The sequence below is a fragment of the Pleurodeles waltl genome, chromosome 5, assembly GCF_031143425.1.
Source record: "Pleurodeles waltl isolate 20211129_DDA chromosome 5, aPleWal1.hap1.20221129, whole genome shotgun sequence".
Taxonomy (NCBI): domain Eukaryota; kingdom Metazoa; phylum Chordata; class Amphibia; order Caudata; family Salamandridae; genus Pleurodeles; species Pleurodeles waltl.
In genome coordinates, this window is record NC_090444.1 from 640,441,656 (window position 1) to 640,459,150 (window position 17,495).

Below are 17,495 nucleotides of genomic sequence, written 5' to 3' on the forward strand. Positions count from 1 at the left end.
TAAAAATGTCAAAGTAACTTTGGTGATAAATGTGCGGACTGGTGAGAAATTTTATTTTTGTCTAGTGTCAGTTTTGACTCATCAGAAAGTAGGGCCCAGGGTTAATGTGTCTTCTGCAAAGAACATGTACCATGCAGATCACAGATATGAGTGAGTTAACTGTGTAGTGCTATAAAAAATGAAATGTATGTCAGTGTGGGGCTATGGAGAGATGAGGGGCACTGTTGGAGCGTGGTAGTGAGATAATTAGCGGAGAAGGAGGTCATGGAGGAGGGCAAAAATAGACAGTAGGACTGGGCACCATCAGCGCTAAAGCCGGTCCTTGCTGGGAGATACAGATTGCTGTTTCTGAATACAGCACTGGTTTCTGTGGAGCACTTGCGATACAGATTAAAGACCTGCCACTTAATCTGATTTTGCAAGTGTGTTTTGCGGAAGCAGTTTATTAGCAGACTCCTAAAAGTAATACTGGGAAGCAACAGATGTTTGAGGGTGCAATTTATAAAAAAATGAATAAACTGAACTATTTTCCACCCATGCAAATCCACTACTGATATAGTAATGAATCATTTTAGGATCTGCGAGGTGCTGTACTGAAGATATGCAATTTTGTGGGAAAATCTCTGAGTGATGAAACGGTTGACGCCATTGTGGAAAGAGCATCATTTAAGAACATGAAAACAGATCCGTTGGCAAATTGTGAAGACTTGGGAGAAGATCTGTTGCACAGCCCGAAAAAAATGACTTTCCTTCGCAAAGGTAATGCTTTCAATAACCAACTAACAAGCTGGATGGTTGTTAATCATTCAATAGAAGATCAACCTGGCACTTGACAGGTGGACAACCCTTGATGAGCTTTGTGCAGAGCCGTTACTTTGTAGCTAATTTTCAGCTTAATAGGCACCTGTACATATAATCACAGGCACCCCTTCTCCATTTTTCTTTCAAATGAAGTGCCAGGACCATTCTGTAGATATTTGCAAACTTGTAATTTGGGCCATCTGTTGGACAGTTTACAAAAATTAATTGCTGTTTAAAACAAAATGCAAAACAAACATAAGAGAAAATATTGGATTGTTCTAAGTGGCATCGAAAATGTGAATCAAGCGAAAAAAGTTTATTTTTTTTAATTTTCTTTAAATGACTAGATTCCCTTGAGTTTAAGGAGGTGGCCACATCTCATCTCTTTGAAAGACGATGGACAAGGAAGAGATACTGGTGTAATGAAAATTATCAGTAGAAAACTCTACATGACGAGTATGCGAGTTATAGTTACCTTAGGGCACAAGTTATAGTTACTTGAGCTATCTATAATGATAACTGGTGAATTTCTATAGTTGTATGAGTAAATTCAGAACCTAACTATAACGTCCCTGTAACCTTTGTTTCTTTCTTTAAATTTCTATGGTTTTTTAACGTAAAATAATGTTTATTACTATACGATATTCCACCCCCGCAGAGCATGGCCTTTGGCGCAGGCAGGCCACAGGGCGTGTCTCTGTCAGTGGATCTGTGAGTGGGCATGTGAGTGTCTGAGCAGGTCTGAAAGTGGGTGCGGGTGTCTATGAGTTGGTCTAAGTGGGTGTCTGAGTGGGTGTGTGAGTGGGCGCATGAGTCTCTGAGTGCATGTATGAATGAATGAATTAGCGTATGAATGAGTCTGTGAATGCTTTTTTAATTTTTTTTTCATATTCAAGAATATCCTTGAATATTCGAGGATATATGAGAATATTCATGAATATCCCGCATGGTAATGAAAAATCATTTTAAGCCCACAATTTGACCCTAAAACACCCCTACATAACATCCCCGGGGTCAGGGTAGTTATAGTTAGACTGTTTCTATAGAAGAAGCGTTGTTTGACTTGCCTATATCTTTGGCACCACTTAACGAATCTTCACAAAAGTTTCCTAAAAGATTCAACAGTCACGTCAGCTACTGTCTGGAAAGTTTTGGGGGTGATCTATCAAACAGGGTCTGAGAAGAAGGGGGGGCAAAAAAGGTGTGTTTCCAATGTTAATTCATATAGAGATTTTGAACAGGTCTACAGACGGAACCACTGGACGGAATTACACCAAATTCGACAGAAATGTAGCTCTTGGTCCAGAAAGCGCCCTTTTTGTTATTTGGTGTAAATCTATTCAGTAGTTTTTGAGTTATTAAAGAAAATCCAAATTTATATATATATATATATACAGGGAAGTGAAGGCTCCACAAATCCTCCCAATCTTGTGCTGAGATCTGATTAGCTGCACTTCAATAAGGAAGGGATGGCAGCCATGTTGGGGCTCAGCTTCAGCTTAGTCCCAGACAAACATGTAAAAAATAAGAAAAGGTGCCAGGGTAGGGACATCTTGACCCCTTATCTCTGGTGCAGAGTAAAAAAGCACTTTATTTTTTTAAGTTTAGGTGGCTATCGTTTTGGATCTGGCCAAAAATCCCCCCCCAAAAAACACATGCACAGGCTCCTGTGCTTGTTTCACTAAAGCCCCCAGGTGAGCCTGGTTCTGGGGTCATTTAAAATTTGAATGCTTCCAACACAGCCCCGGGGACCTCCACCTCCCCGGGGCCAAGTTTAAATCCAATATGGGGTGGCCACCCAGCTCCACTGGATCCCGTTGACTATCACCTCCCTGGGGCATATATTTCTGTGTAGGGGGACTGCATTCCCCCCGCAGCCCTGGGGACTGCCACCTCCCCAGGGCCTTCAATAAATACAGTGCAAAGGGTGTGGCCCCCCTGCAGCCCCAGGGACTGCCACCTGCCTGTGGCTACAATAGAAGAGTGAAGGGGTCCATTTGGAACCCCTGAGCCAGGGGAACACCACCTCCCTGGGACAATGCTCTTTGGAGGGGGTCCACTTGGCCTCCCTCAAGTAGCCAATGATGACCTTGGGATCACCTCCACCCAGGGCCGGCTCCTGCTATGTCCCGTGGTACCCACCCCGTGACATAGCTGTTTGCTTTTGCTTGGTGGGAGCTGACGGTTCCCACCATACAAAAGCAAACAAAATCTGCTCTTTGACTACAGGAGCTGTCAAACAGCTCCTGCTGGTAGACAGCGGAGTAGTCATCTGTTTTCCTGCACGCAAAAATGTGTGCATGGAAACAGATGAAAACAGTGCTTCCACAAGTAGGGAGCTGCCATTTAAAGCAGTCCCCTGCTTCTGGGAGCTATGCCGGCTCCCACAGGATGCAGGGAGCCGGCTAGGACCGTGGGGGCCTTGAAGCTCCCATGCGGTCCTGTCACTCTCTCTTTCTCTCTCTCTCTTTCATACCATAATGGGATGGAAGAGAGAGAGAGAGAGATTGTCATTCCAACAGTCTCTTCATGCAATGAGTTCAAAGAGTAAGAGTATCAAGATGTTTGGTACAAATGTTATATTTACATTTAGATGCAGACGTGAACAGAGTCACTTCTGGGCTAGTGATCAAGGTCTTGAACTGTCACTCAGTAGGCTGAAGGTTCAAATCATAGTATGACTTGGCAGTGTGTTTGTTTATTTACTAGTGTTTTGACTGTAAAAATTTCCTAGTGTTGGAACATTCACGTTTCTTTCCAATCACATGTGTGGGTTGACTGTAATAGGTATGTTTGGAAGCATCACAGTAAGGAGTCAGCTATGGCCTAAAGGTTAATGTCATAGACCCTCGCACTGGAAGTTGAGGATTCATTTCAGGTGTCTCCCTGGGCATTTTTCTTCTTTCCTTTCTTTTAAACTTCAAAAGTTTAAGGTTCATACTGAAAGGTGATCTCACTCTTTTTAATTGACAAATACATTTTTCTTTTCAATTTGTCTATGAATATCTAATTGTAAGAATTTAATTCATCAAAGCTTAAAAAACTCTCTCTCTCTCTCCCCCTCACTCTCTTTCTCTCGCTCAACTTCTCTTTTTAATCTCTTTCTCCCACTTGCACACCCACTCAGCCCCTTATGCACCCACTCACAGCCCCACTCAGACACTCACGCACCCACTCAGACTCTCACACACCTACTCACAGACTCACTGAAACCCTCACGCACCAACGTACAGACCTACACAAGCACTGACTCACCCACTATGACACTGATGCACCCACTGTCACACCTAGAAAGACACTCTCACAACCACTCCTAAATCCAGATATACCCTCTCACACCTATTTTCACACCCAGAGAGATAGGCTGCGGGCAAATCCCGCCACATACAGCCAAAGCCTGAACGCAGCATGGGGTTGGGTGGTTAGGGGGTTTGGCCGCAGGCCAGTCCTTGCAGGCAAACTCTGCCACACATGGACGAAGGACGTGTTCAGTGTGAGGTTGGGTAGTTATAGGGTGTTGGCCGCACCTGTTATAGTTAGAGTTATCACAAATAACTATAACAGGTGCTCTAAGGTAACTATAACTCACGCTCTTGCCATGCACTGCTAATTACCCCACAAATTATGGCACTCATGACATCTTTGATAACATCATTGATAATACCAATGTAAAGTTTACAGTAAAGAAAAACTGTGCATGGTGGGGGCGCAAGTTATAGTTACTTGAGAGAACTCTAACTATAACAGGTGAATTTCTATGGTTTTGTATGTTTAAAATGTGTGCCTAACTATAGCATCCTTGTAACCTTTGATATTTTAAGTGAATTTCTATGTTTTCTTAACCCCCAGGGTGCCTGGTATGAGCTGGTGTCGTCCTCGGCCACGGTTCCTGTGTGCTGAGGACGACACCAGCTCGTCCTGCACCCGGCTCACGGCCCCCCATGGGCCTCCCACCCACACCCCCCATCAGGGATGAAAGGAGAATTGCTTCCTCTTCCACCCCGACCCTCCCTAGTGACATCTGATGACATCAGCACGCAATTGTGTGCTGGCCTCATCAGGGGTCACCTCCCATTGCGCTGGAAACTTAGCTTCCAGCGCGATCGGAAGAGAAATGCAAAGCATTTCTCTTCCAATCGGGAGGTGGGGGCAGGCAGAGGCATGAAAGGGAAAAAAAGGCCTTTCCTTTCCTTTCATGTCTCTATGAGTATTTCTGCAGCCCGATTGTGAAGCAACTGGGTTGCAGAAATGCCCACTAGACACCAGGAATTAAAAAAATATATATATTTACACATAAGGGGAGCGACCCCTTGGGCAAGAGTCGCTCCCCAGGAGGGTAATTTTTTTAAGGCCTTTTCTGTCCCCCCGGGGGCAGATCGGCCTATTGTAATTAGGCCAATCTGCCCCCAAGGGAGGCAGAAACCATTAGACGCCAGGATTTTTTTTTATGTCTGTTACACGCAAGGGGAGCAACCCCTTAGGCAAGGGTCGCTCCCCTGAGGGGCAAATTTATTTTAGGGCATTTATGCCCCCCTTTGGGGCAGATCAGCCTATTTTTACTAGGTCGATCGGCCCCCAAAGGAGGCAGAAAGCACTAGGCACCAGAGATTTTGTTTTTTGCGCCAATTCCATGCAAGGGGAGCGATCCCCTAGGCAAGGGTCTCTCCCCTAGGGGGCAAATTTATTTTAGGCCATTTATGCCCCCCTTTCAGGGCAGATCAGCCTATTTTTATTAGGCCGATCTGCCCCCTAGGGGGACAGAAAACACTAGGCACCAGGGATTATTTTTTTTTACATTTTTTTTTACAGATGGGGAGTGAATCCCTTAGGCAAGGGTCGCTCCCCTGGTGTCAGAGTCACCAGATCCTCGGGGTTTGCGCACGTTCCCAACACGTCCTCTAATGAACAGCTCCAAGACTCTGATAGACAATTCACAGAGACTGTGAGAGTTCAAGAGGGGAAGAGGGGATTAGGAAGGGTACTGCTGGGAAGGAGACCTTTAATGGGAAAAAACCGCCAGAAACAGGCTGGCGGGAAGGGGGTCGGAAGCAGCGCCGCCATGGAGGACTCTCCCAGCCGGGGGAAATCCGGCGGGAAACCCGGCTGGGCGATAGCAAGGGAAGCACCGCCAGACTGTTGGCGGTGCTTCCGTGGTCGTCGATGACCGCCAGGGTCAGAATGACCCCCTAGGTCTAGAAGTCGAAAGAAGTTCCAGGAAGGACAGGAGCCCCTGCCAACCCAGAAGAGGGTGCAAAAGAAGAATTCACGGTTAGTCAAAGACTGCAAGAATGCAACCTAGGAAGATGCCAGCGGGTTTCTGCATGATGCAAAAGATGTCCCATGGTGTGAAGATCGTTGCAGATGAGATTTTGTGTTGGAAGTCATTAACAAGCCTTGGCTACGACAAAAATGCATTTTGCATCAAAATGGTGCTGGATGGACCCAGGAGGGACCTGGGGGCCTCAACTATTTGTGATGAGGAAGAGGGGCCTCTCAGCACTTTAGAGAGTCCTCAGGATGCCAGTCAGGAGCCCTTTCAGTCCCAGGGCACGGGGACAAAGAGGTGCAAAACGCAGTTAATGCACCACAACTAAAAAGAAGGTCCCACAGCACCGGAGAACTCAGCGAGTTGAGCATCACAGGATGGAGTGCTGGGGACCTGGGCCAGGCTGTGCATGAAGAAATTTTCCAAATAGTGCTCAGAGGCCTCAGGAAGTGAAGAAGACGCAGTACGCAGGGGTACTGTTGTTCTCATGGAAGGCAAGGTCTTACCTCCTCCAAGTTGCGTCAGCAGGAGCTCAGGACAGTCTATGTATAGGACGTCCACCCTCAGTGTCCTTAGGAGCACGCTCGTCGCTGTGAGAGGCGTAAAAGGGTACCAGTCATCGTCATGGAAGGTGCCTGCTTGGAGCAGGGGAGTGACTCTGTCACTCCACGGGTGATTTCTTCGGCCCTTCTTGTGCAGGATGAAGACAGGGAGTCCCCAGAGCATGCACACCATGGAAACTGTTGCAGTTGCTGACTTGGAGCTGAGGTTGCTGAATAAAAGTGTGTCTTGTAGACACTTTGTTGCAGTTACAGCGTTTCTTGGAGCAGGCTGCGGGGTTGATCTGAGGTCAGAGGAGTCTGAAGTTGTTGCAGAGGATTCCTGAAGGAAACCTGCAAGAAATATCTGAAGAGAACCCACAGGAGAGACCCTAAATAGCCCTGAGAGGGGGATTGGCTACCTTATCAGGAAAGGAGCTATCAGGAGGGGTCTCGAACGTCACCTGCTGGCACTGGCCACTCAGAGGCCTCCAGAGTGCCCCCACACCTTGCAAAGCAAGATGGCTGAAGTCTGGGACACACTGGAGGAGCTCTGGACACCACCCTTAGGGTGGCGATGGACAGGGGAGTCGTCACTCCCCTTTCCTTTGTCCCGTTTCATGCCAGAGCAGGGGAGAAGGGGTCCCTGAACTGGTGTAGGGTGGTTTATGCAAGGAGGGCACCATCTGTGCCCTTCTGAGCATTTGCAGAGGCTGGGGGAGGCTACCTATCCCCAGACTGTAACATCTATTTCCAAAGGGAGAGGGAGTAACACCCTGCTCTCAGAGGAAATGCTTTGTTCTGCCTTCCTGGGACTGGGCTGCCCTGACCCCAGGAGGGCAGAACCCTGTCTGTGAGGTGGCAGCAGCTGTAGCTGCAGTGCAAGCCTCAGATAGCTGGTTTGGCAGTACTGGGGGTCCATGGCAGAGCCCCCAGGATGCACGGAATTGGCTCCCCAATACCAGATTTAGAATGGGGGACCATTCCATGATACATGGCCATATTCGGAGTTACCATTGTGAAGCTACATATAGGTATTGACCTATATGTAGTGCACGCGTTTAATGGCATCCCCGCACTCACAAAGTCCGGGGAAATGGCCCTGAACTATGTGGGGGCACCTTTGCTAATGCAAGGGTGCCCTCACACTTAGTAAATTTGCACCTAGCCTTCAGCAAGTGCAGGTTAGACATATAGGTGACTTATAAGTTACTTAAATGCAGTGAAAATGGGTGTGAAATAGTGTGTGCACTATTTCACGCAGGCTGCAGTGGAAGTCCTGTGTAAGGGTTTGTCTGAGCTCCCTACGGGTGGCAAAAGAAATGCTGCAGCCCATATTGCTCTCCTGGAACCCCAATGCTCTGGGTACCTAGGTACCATATACTAGGGACTTATGAGGGGGGTGCAGTGTGCCAATTGAAAATGGTAAATGAAGTCACTGGCCTACAGTGACAAATTTAAAAGCAGAGAGAGCATAATCACTGAGGTTCTGACAAGCAAAGCCTCAGTGACACAGTTAGGCACTACACAGTCATACACATTAGGCCATAAATTATGAGCACTGGGGTCCTGACCAGCAGCATCCCAGTGAGACAGGCAAAAACATACTGACATACATGTGAAAAATGGGGGTAACATGCCAAGGAAGATGGTACTTTCCTACACAACCCCCCCCCCAAACAAGGGACAATAAGGCTAACCTTGCCCGATGAGTCTTCATTGTCTAAGTGGAAATATCTGGAGAGTACATCTGCATTGGAGTGGGTACTCCCAGATCTATGTTCCACTGTATAGTCCATCCCCTGTAGGGAAATGGACCACCTCAACAATTTAGGGTTTTCACCTTTCATTTGTTTAAACCATAATAGAGGTTTGTGGTCTGTTTGAACAATAAAGTGAGTCCCAAACAAGTAGGATCCCAGCTTTTTCAGTGCCCAGACCACAGCAAAGGCCTCCCTGTCTATGGCAGACCAACGCTTTTCTCTAGGGGTCAACATCCTACTGATCAAAGCAGCAGGTTGAACCTGGCCCTCTGAGTTAAGTTGTGATAGTACAGCCCCTAACTCAGAAGCATCTGTTTGGACAATGAATTATTTGGAGTAGTTTGGACTCTTCAAGAACGGTGCAGAGCACATTGCCTTCTTAAGCTCATCAAAAACCTTTTGACAGCTAGCTGTCCACAATACCTTTTTAGACATTTTCATGCTGATAAGGTCATTAAGAGGTGCTGCAATGGAGCCATAATTCTTAATGAACCTCCTGTAATACCCAGTGAGACCTAAGAAGGTTTTGACCTGGGTCTGAGTTGTAGGGGGAGCCCATTCCATAATGGTCTGAATCTTCCCCTGAAGTGGTGCAATCTGTTCCCCACCTACCAGGTGGCCCAGATAAACCACTTTGCCCTGCCCTATCTGGCACTTTGAAGCCTTGATAGTTAGGCCTGCCTTTTGCAGGGCCTCCAAATTTTTCCAGAGGGGGACCAGGTGATCATCCCAGGTGGAGCTGAAGACAGCAATATCGTCCAAATATGCTGCACTAAAAGCTTCCAAACCTTGGAGGACTGTATTCACCAGCCTCTGAAAAGTGGCAGGTGTCGCGGTTCTCAACGGTCTTACCCTCGCAGCGGAGAGGCGTAGGGGAACGGTCCTTGTTCCAACGGGTTCTGCTCTGGCCGAGGTAGGGGCGACCCCTTCCGGTAGCCACGGTGCTGTTTGGTATGAGCGAACCACTACAGTCCGTGCCCTCCAGAAGGAGTCCCAGAGGAAAAACCCCAGTAGGGTAAAAAACCTCCACAGGAACTCCCTGAAACGAAAAGGAGGACACCAGGGTATTAGGACCGCAGTTCAGGAAGGCAGGAAAACAAAGCAATCAGGAACAGACAGGATTCGCAGAAGGATATCAAATAGGAGCGTGACTATCACCAAGGAGTGTTGCAACGCAATGAACAGGCAGATGGAATCCCCTTAAATACCCCTGGACAGGAAACAGGAAACAGGAAGTAGAACACCACCATCTTGGATTGGGGAAAAGAAAACAGTAATGAATTAGGTATGTGTGTTAAACAATGCATGCTGGGTAGAGAGGAAGTGGTAAGCATGCTGGGAAGAGAAAAAAGGCAAGTATAAAGAACCCCCAGTGTAAGGGTTCGGTTTGTCCTAGGAACATCGGTAAGTGGTGGTGGGCAGGTGAATACATGCAAGAAAAATAAATGTTAAGCGCATAATGCGCTGTGTGCGGCCATGCCTGAAACCCCCTCGGGGTTTCAGGCTCTGCCGCGTCTGCCTTTAAGGCAGAACTTGAAAAAGGGGGAGCGGCGAGCGCCGTGACCCCCAGACCGGCTCCCTGGAGCCTTCATGGCCCTCGCCGGAGCCGCGGCGACCCCCGCGACCTGGGTGTCTGCCTCGGCGTCTACCGCGGCCCGGGCGCCGGCCGCGGCAAAATTAACGTGCTGCGCCGCGGCAACCTGAGCCCGAGGCCACGGCGAGCGCCGCGGTGTAACAGTATGCCCCCTCCCCGAGGCCCCGGGTTTGTGAGGGAAGAGCCGAAAAAAGCGGCGGATTAAAAGAGGAGCATGGACTGAAGAGGCATCCTCCCAGGAACACTCACTCAAAGGGTATCCCTTCCAATGAATAAGGTATTGGAGGCGCCCATGGAAAAATCGAGAGTCACAGACCTCCTGCACTTCGTATTCAGGCACATTGTCAACCAACAAAGGAGGGGGACAGGGCAACTGCCTATGAAAGAGATCAGGACGGTAAGGTTTCAGTTGCGAGACATGGAATACTGGGTGGATCTTCCATGTCCGAGGTAGGCGAAGACGCATGGACACTGGGTTGATCTTCTTGAGAATGAGAAAGGGACCATAAAAGCGGGGCTTGAATTTGTTTTGGGTGAGTCGGAGAGGTAGGAATCTAGAGGAGAGCCAGACCTTATCATGGACTTGATATAGAGGAGCCGCACAGCGTCTCCTATCTGCTATTGTCTTCATGCGGGACTTGGCGGACACAAGGTTAGAATGGATAATTCGCTGTATACCCCGTAGCTGTCGAACGAAAGAGGAGATGGCGGGAAGGTTGGAGTTGTCTCTCAGGGGAGTTGGGAAGGCCCTGGGATGGAAACCATAGGAGCCATAGAAAGGAGAGACTTTAGAGGCACTGTGTAGAGAGTTATTATAGGAGAATTCGGCAAGCGGTAAGTAGGGAGCCCAATTACTTTGTGTAGCGTTACAGAAGCTACGTAAGTACTGCTCGAGACCCTGATTGAGTCGTTCTGTTTGTCCATTGGTTTGAGGGTGGAACCCGGATGACAAGGCCACCTGGATCCCCAAGATCTTGCAGAATTGGTTCCAGAAACGGGAGATATATTGGGGACCTCTGTCTGATATAAAAACTTGGGGTAGCCCATGTAGCCTGAAAATTTCTTGAGTAAAGACCTGACTTAACTCCTTTGCCGTGGGTAACTTTCTCAAGGCCGTGAAGTGGGCCATCTTGGTGAAGGAGTCCACAGTTACCATTATGACGTGGTTTCCCATTGAGGAAGGTAAGGCGCACATAAAATCGGTGGATATGGTAAGCCATGGGCCTCGGGGAACAGGTAATGGGCGGAGTAAGCCCACAGGTCTGGTTCGGGGTGTCTTGGCTTGAGCACATGTAGGACAGGATAACACATATGCCTCAGTGTCAGCCTTGAGAGTTGGCCACCAGAAAGAGCGAAGCAAAAGATCTTGAGTCGCTTTCACTCCTCGATGACCCGCAATAGGAGAATCATAGCACATGTGTAAGGCTTCGATTTGCACTGTTTTAGTGGGTAAAAACAGGGCCTTATCATGATAATAGTAGTCATGATCTATGTGCAGCTGTGGACGTAACCTCTTTAGTTCTGTTTCGTGTAGACGGGCATATTCAGACTTAACTTGATCTAAAAAGGTCTGTGCTACCCCTATGATTTTATTGTTGTCGAATAACTTTTGAACCGCGGAATCACCGCACCCAGGATAACGTCGGGACAGGGCATCCGCCAGGATGTTCTGAGAACCAGGGATGTAGGTGATATAGAAATCATACTGGCTGAAGAAGAAGGCCCATCGAGCTTGCCGGCTATTTTGGCACTGGAAATTTCTTAAACACTGTAGATTTCTATGATCGGTCCGGGCTTCGAAGGGCTCCTTTGATCCCATCAAAAAGTGTCTCCATTCAGTGCACGCGACCTTTAAGGCGAGTAATTCGCGTTCTAGCACGGAATAGTTTCGCTCAGAATCAGATAGAATGTGGGATAGATAGAATACAGGGTGTTCTAGGTCATCATCGTCTTGTCTTTGTAACAAGGCAGCCCCAATGGCTCTTTCTGAGGCGTCTGTGACAACAATGAATTGTTTGCTAGTGTCTGGGTGTCGAAGAATAGGGGCTTGACTAAAGGCTTTCTTTAAGTCCTGAAAAGCTGACTCAGCGCCTCGTGTCCAACAAAAACCTTTCTTCAGGTGTTCCTTTTTGAGGGTTTGAGTAATGAAGCTGGTTCTCTGGGCAAAGTCTGCTATGAACTGCCGGTAGAAGTTGGCTAGTCCCAGAAAACATTGAGTCTCCTTGATGGAAGAAGGAGATGGCCAGTTCAATATAGCCTGTACTTTGTCTGAGTCCATGGCAATTCCGGTTTGGTCTATACAGTATCCCAAATATTTCACTTCTATCTGATCAAATTCGCATTTTTCAGGCTTACAGAACAAATTATGTTGTCGGAGTCTTTCTAAGACTTGGCGGACGTGTTTGGAATGTTCCTCTGGATGAACCGAATAAATTAGGATATCGTCAAGATACACTACCACTGTTTGTTGCAAAAGATCAGAAAAGATAGAATCCATGAATCTTTGAAAGATGGACGGGGCATTAGTGAGTCCGAAGGGCATTACTCTATATTCGTAGTGACCAAAAGGTGTTCTAAAGGCGGTCTTCCACTCATCACCTTCTCTGACTCTTAGCAGATGATAGGCTCCTCGGAGATCCAGCTTAGTGAACCTCTTGGCTCCTCTGACTGCTTCTAAGATGTCTTTGATGAGGGGTAGCGGATACCGGTCTTTGATAGTGATCCTGTTTAACCCTCTGAAGTCGATACAGGGACGCAGGTCTTTGGTTTTCTTTGGTACAAAGAAAAGAGGAGCCCCGGCGGGTGAAGAGGAGGGAGTTATTAACCCACTTTGTAGATTCTCATCTAAGTACTCCTTCAGAATTTGTTTCTCTGGTTCGGTGAGGGAGTACATCCGCCCAAAAGGAACTACAGTGTCTGGCTCTAAAGAAATGGCACAGTCGTATTCTCTGTGGGGTGGCAATTCAGGTCTTTCTGGCTTCTGGAATACATCGATATAGTCCTGATACTGTCTGGGAACTCCCTGTAGAACATTAATGGATCCTCCCACCTGGGCAGGTGCTGTTGAGAGACTTTTTGGGGACCAATAATCCCCGGCCGGATAGCAATGGTGTTGACAAAAATGGGAGGATAACGAAATGGTTTTTGTTTTCCAGTTGATGTAAGGATTGTGCCGTGTAAGCCATGGAATTCCCAGGATCATGACATGGTGTGGTGATGAGATTAAGTCAAACGAGAGAATTTCCTGATGTTTACCGAACTGTAAACAGAAAGTAGGGGTGGTGTATTGTACCGGTCCAGAGGCCAAGAGTGACCCATCAACAGTATGTACCTGTTCTGGTATTTCTTTGGGTATTTGTGTTATTTGTTGTTCTTTGGCCCAGGTTTCATCTAAATATAGGCCACTGGCTCCGCAATCCAATAAAGCCAAAGTTCTTGCTTCACGGCCATCAGTTAAATGGAGGGTAACTGGTAAGAGAAAAAGAGCAGTTCCTTCCTCCCTGGAAGAGCAAATAGAAGGTATATCACGATATCCCGCCCTCACCCTTCTTACTGGGGACGGGAGTTGGCGTTTCCCAAGGGCTTGGTTGGACGAATGGGGCAGGCGCGAATTAGGTGACCAGCTGCACCACAATATAGGCAAAGCCCCTTCCTTCGTCTATGTTCCCTTTCGCTGGCGGATAGAGGTCCGCGAGCTGTGTCAATCTGCATGGGCTCTTCCTCGGTATTCCCTTTGGATTCAGGGCGGGCTTCCTCGGAACGATGGGCGAAGGGACGAGATGGTACTGAGTGAAAAGGCAAACGACTCTTCTTTTTCTCCATTCGTCATTCATTTAACCGATACTCTATAGTTAGTGCTTGGTCCATCAACCCTTTGAGGTTTTCTATCCTGGCAGAATGTACTAGTTCATCTTTGATGTCCTCTCTTAGACCTCTACGGAAGAGTGTCACCAAGGTACGTTCCACCCAGGTTGTTTCTGCAGCTAATTGTCTGGAACGGGTGATGTATTGTAATACATCCTGACTCCCTTGTTGGACTTCGCAAAGAGCCTCTTCTGCTGACGCCTCGAGTCCAGGGCGTTCAAACATCTGTTTAAAAGTAGTGATAAAGGTGGAATAATTAGATAGACAGGGATCGTTTCTGGTTACTAGAGGTGTGGCCCAGGCCAAGGCTGGTCCTGATAAGGCACTAATCAAATACCCCACCTTGGTCTTATCTTGTACAAATTGCGAGGGGCGAAAGGCAAAGTACACCGTTAAGGCATCCAGGAATTCTTTTAATATGGTGGGATCCCCGGAAAATCGAGGTGTAGAGGCGGCTACTGCAGGGACATCTGTGGTCCTGGAGGCAAAGGCTTGTCGATAAACAGTATTCTCAGTACGTAATTGCTGGAGTTCTTGAGCCTGTTGTTGTATCGTCGCCAGTAGGTCCTGGTTAGTAGGTTCCGTGTTTACCACTGGGTTATCCATAGTTCCGGACTGCAACAGGAATTGTGGGCGTTGCAATCTGTCGCGGTTCTCAACGGTCTTACCCTCGCAGCGGAGAGGCGTAGGGGAACGGTCCTTGTTCCGACGGGTTCTGCTCTGGCCGAGGTAGGGGCGACCCCTTCCGGTAGCCACGGTGCTGTTTGGTATGAGCGAACCACTACAGTCCGTGCCCTCCAGAAGGAGTCCCAGAGGAAAAACCCCAGTAGGGTAAAAAACCTCCACAGGAACTCCCTGAAACGAAAAGGAGGACACCAGGGTATTAGGACCGCAGTTCAGGAAGGCAGGAAAACAAAGCAATCAGGAACAGACAGGATTCGCAGAAGGATATCAAATAGGAGCGTGACTATCACCAAGGAGTGTTGCAACGCAATGAACAGGCAGTTGGAATCCCCTTAAATACCCCTGGACAGGAAACAGGAAACAGGAAGTAGAACACCGCCATCTTGGATTGGGGAAAAGAAAACAGTAATGAATTAGGTATGTGTGTTAAACAATGCATGCTGGGTAGAGAGGAAGTGGTAAGCATGCTGGGAAGAGAAAAAAGGCAAGTATAAAGAACCCCCAGTGTAAGGGTTCGGTTTGTCCTAGGAACATCGGTAAGTGGTGGTGGGCAGGTGAATACATGCAAGAAAAATAAATGTTAAGCGCATAATGCGCTGTGTGCGGCCATGCCTGAAACCCCCTCGGGGTTTCAGGCTCTGCCGCGTCTGCCTTTAAGGCAGAACTTGAAAAAGGGGGAGCGGCGAGCGCCGTGACCCCCAGACCGGCTCCCTGGAGCCTTCATGGCCCTCGCCGGAGCCGCGGCGACCCCCGCGACCTGGGTGTCTGCCTCGGCGTCTACCGCGGCCCGGGCGTCGGCCGCGGCAAAATTAACGTGCCACGCCGCGGCAACCTGAGCCCGCGGCCGCGGCGAGTGCCGCGGTGTAACAGCAGGTGCATTTTTCAAACCAAAGGGCATCACTGTGAAGTGATAATGCCCTCCTATGGTAGAAAATGCAGTTTTTGCTTTAGCATCTTCTGACATTTTGATCTGCCAATACCCTGCAGTCAAGGCAAAAGTGATTAGATACTTGGCAGATGCCAGTGTATCTATTAGCTCATCTGCCCTGGGTATAGGGTGAGCATCTGTTTTGGTTACTGTACTGAGATCCCTTTAGTCCACACAAAACCAAATTTCTCTCTTTCCTTCTTTGTTATGAGGTTTGGGGACAAGCACCACTAGGCTACCCCAGGGGCTATCAGAAGGCTCAATAACTCCAAGATCTAACATTGTTTGAACTTCAGCTTTTATGCAATCTCTGACATGGTCAGGTTGCCTGTAAATTTTACTTTTGACAGCAAAACTGTCTCCAATGTCAATTGTATGTTCACACCGAGTAGTTGCACCAGGTGTGAGTGAGAAGAGTTCAGAAAACTGATCAAGGAGATTTTTACAGTCTTCATTGTGCTCAGCAGTCTGCCAGAACCATCAGTTTCAGTGGTGGAGAAGAGATCAGGGAGAGGGTCACTCTCTTATTCCTGTCCCTCATCTGTAGCCATGAGCAGGGTTAAATCAGCCCTGTCATAGTAAGGCTTTAGGCGATTGACATGAAGCACCCTAAGGGGACTTCTGGCAGTGCCCAGGTCTACCAGATAGGTGACTTTGCCTTTTTTCTCTACAATTAGATGAGGTCCACTCCATTTGTCCTGGAATGCTCTTGGGACCACAGGCTCCAAAACCCACTCCTTCTGTCCTGGGTGGTACTCTGTTAGGACAGCCTTCTGGTCAAACCATTGCTTTTGGAGCTCCTGGCTGGCCTGAACGTTTTTGCTGGCCTTTTCCATGTACTCAGCCATTCTACTTCTCAGTCCAAGTACATAATCCACTATGTCTTGTTTTGGAGCTTTTCAAGGTTGTTCCGAACCCTCCTTAACAAGAGCAAGGGGACCCCTAACAGGGTGAGCAAAGAGAAGTTCAAAGGGGCTGTAACCCACTCCTTTTTGGGGTACCTCCCTGTAGGCGAAAAGGAGGCATGGTAATAGGACATACCATCTCCTTCTGAGTTTTCAGAGAGTCCCATAATCATAACTTTGAGACCAGTAACATCTCAACCAGTCCATTTGTTCGTGGATGATAAGGGGTGATGAACTGGTAGGTAACACCACATTCCTTCCACATTGCTTTTAGGTATGCAGACATGAAGTTACTACCTCTGTCTGACCCCACTTCCTTAGGGAAGCCAACCCTGGAAAAGATTCCTAGCAGGGCCTTTGCCACTGCAGGAGCTGTAGTGGTCCTTAAGAGGACAGCTTCTGGGTACCTTGTGGCATGGTATAAACCTATTGCCAGAAGCTGTTGGAGTGTCAAGGGGGCCAACAATATCAACCCTTACCCTTTCAAAGAGTACCCCAACCACTGGTAGTGGCATTCATTAAGGGAGCCTTTGGGGTGCCACCAGTCTTTCCACTGGCTTGGGAGGTGACACAGGAGCGACAAAACTCCTTAGTGTCTTCTGACACATGTGGCCAGTGAAAATGTGGAACAAGTCTGTCCCATGTTTTACTCTGGCCTAAATGCCCACCTGATGAGTTGTCATGGGCCAGAGTTAGGAGGAATTCCCTGTACTGAAGAGGGATGACCAGTCTCCTGGTGGCACCAGTTTTAGGGTCCCTTGTTTCAGTATAAAGGAGATTATTCTTCCAGTAAACTCTGTATGTGTCAGTGACATCACCATTTTGCTGCTTGACAGCTTGCTGTCTGAGGCCCTCCAATGTGGGACAGGTTTGCTGTGCCACACTCCGCTCTTCCCTGGCAGCCCCCATGCACCCAAAAGCTCAGCTGTACCAGTTTCCAGCTCCTCTGGTGTATGTTCTGCACAGGGAGAGAATTCCTCTTCCTCAATAGGGGAATCATCTGTGGAGGGAGGGATAGTGGACAAGGGTTTGCCCTTCCTACCCCTAGTTTTTGGGAGCACTTGGTCCATTATTCCAGGATCCAAGTTTCCTTGTCCTCTTTGCTTCTTGGCCTGAGCCCTGAGAAGAGCAAAGATGTGCCCTGGAATGCC

At 48.1% G+C, this 17,495-nt stretch overlaps 1 protein-coding gene across 4 annotated transcripts in view; it reads left to right on the forward strand.

Annotated features, from left to right (window-relative positions):
- Nucleotides 1-17,495, forward strand: part of LOC138295898 (amine sulfotransferase-like) — an 895,551-nt gene that overhangs the window by 743,454 nt on the left and 134,602 nt on the right. For all 4 annotated transcript variants that reach the window (XM_069234511.1, XM_069234512.1, XM_069234510.1 and 1 more), the window contains one exon: nt 576-759. In XM_069234511.1, the coding sequence (XP_069090612.1) occupies nt 576-759 (184 nt within the window). The remainder of the gene's footprint in view (nt 1-575; nt 760-17,495) is intronic.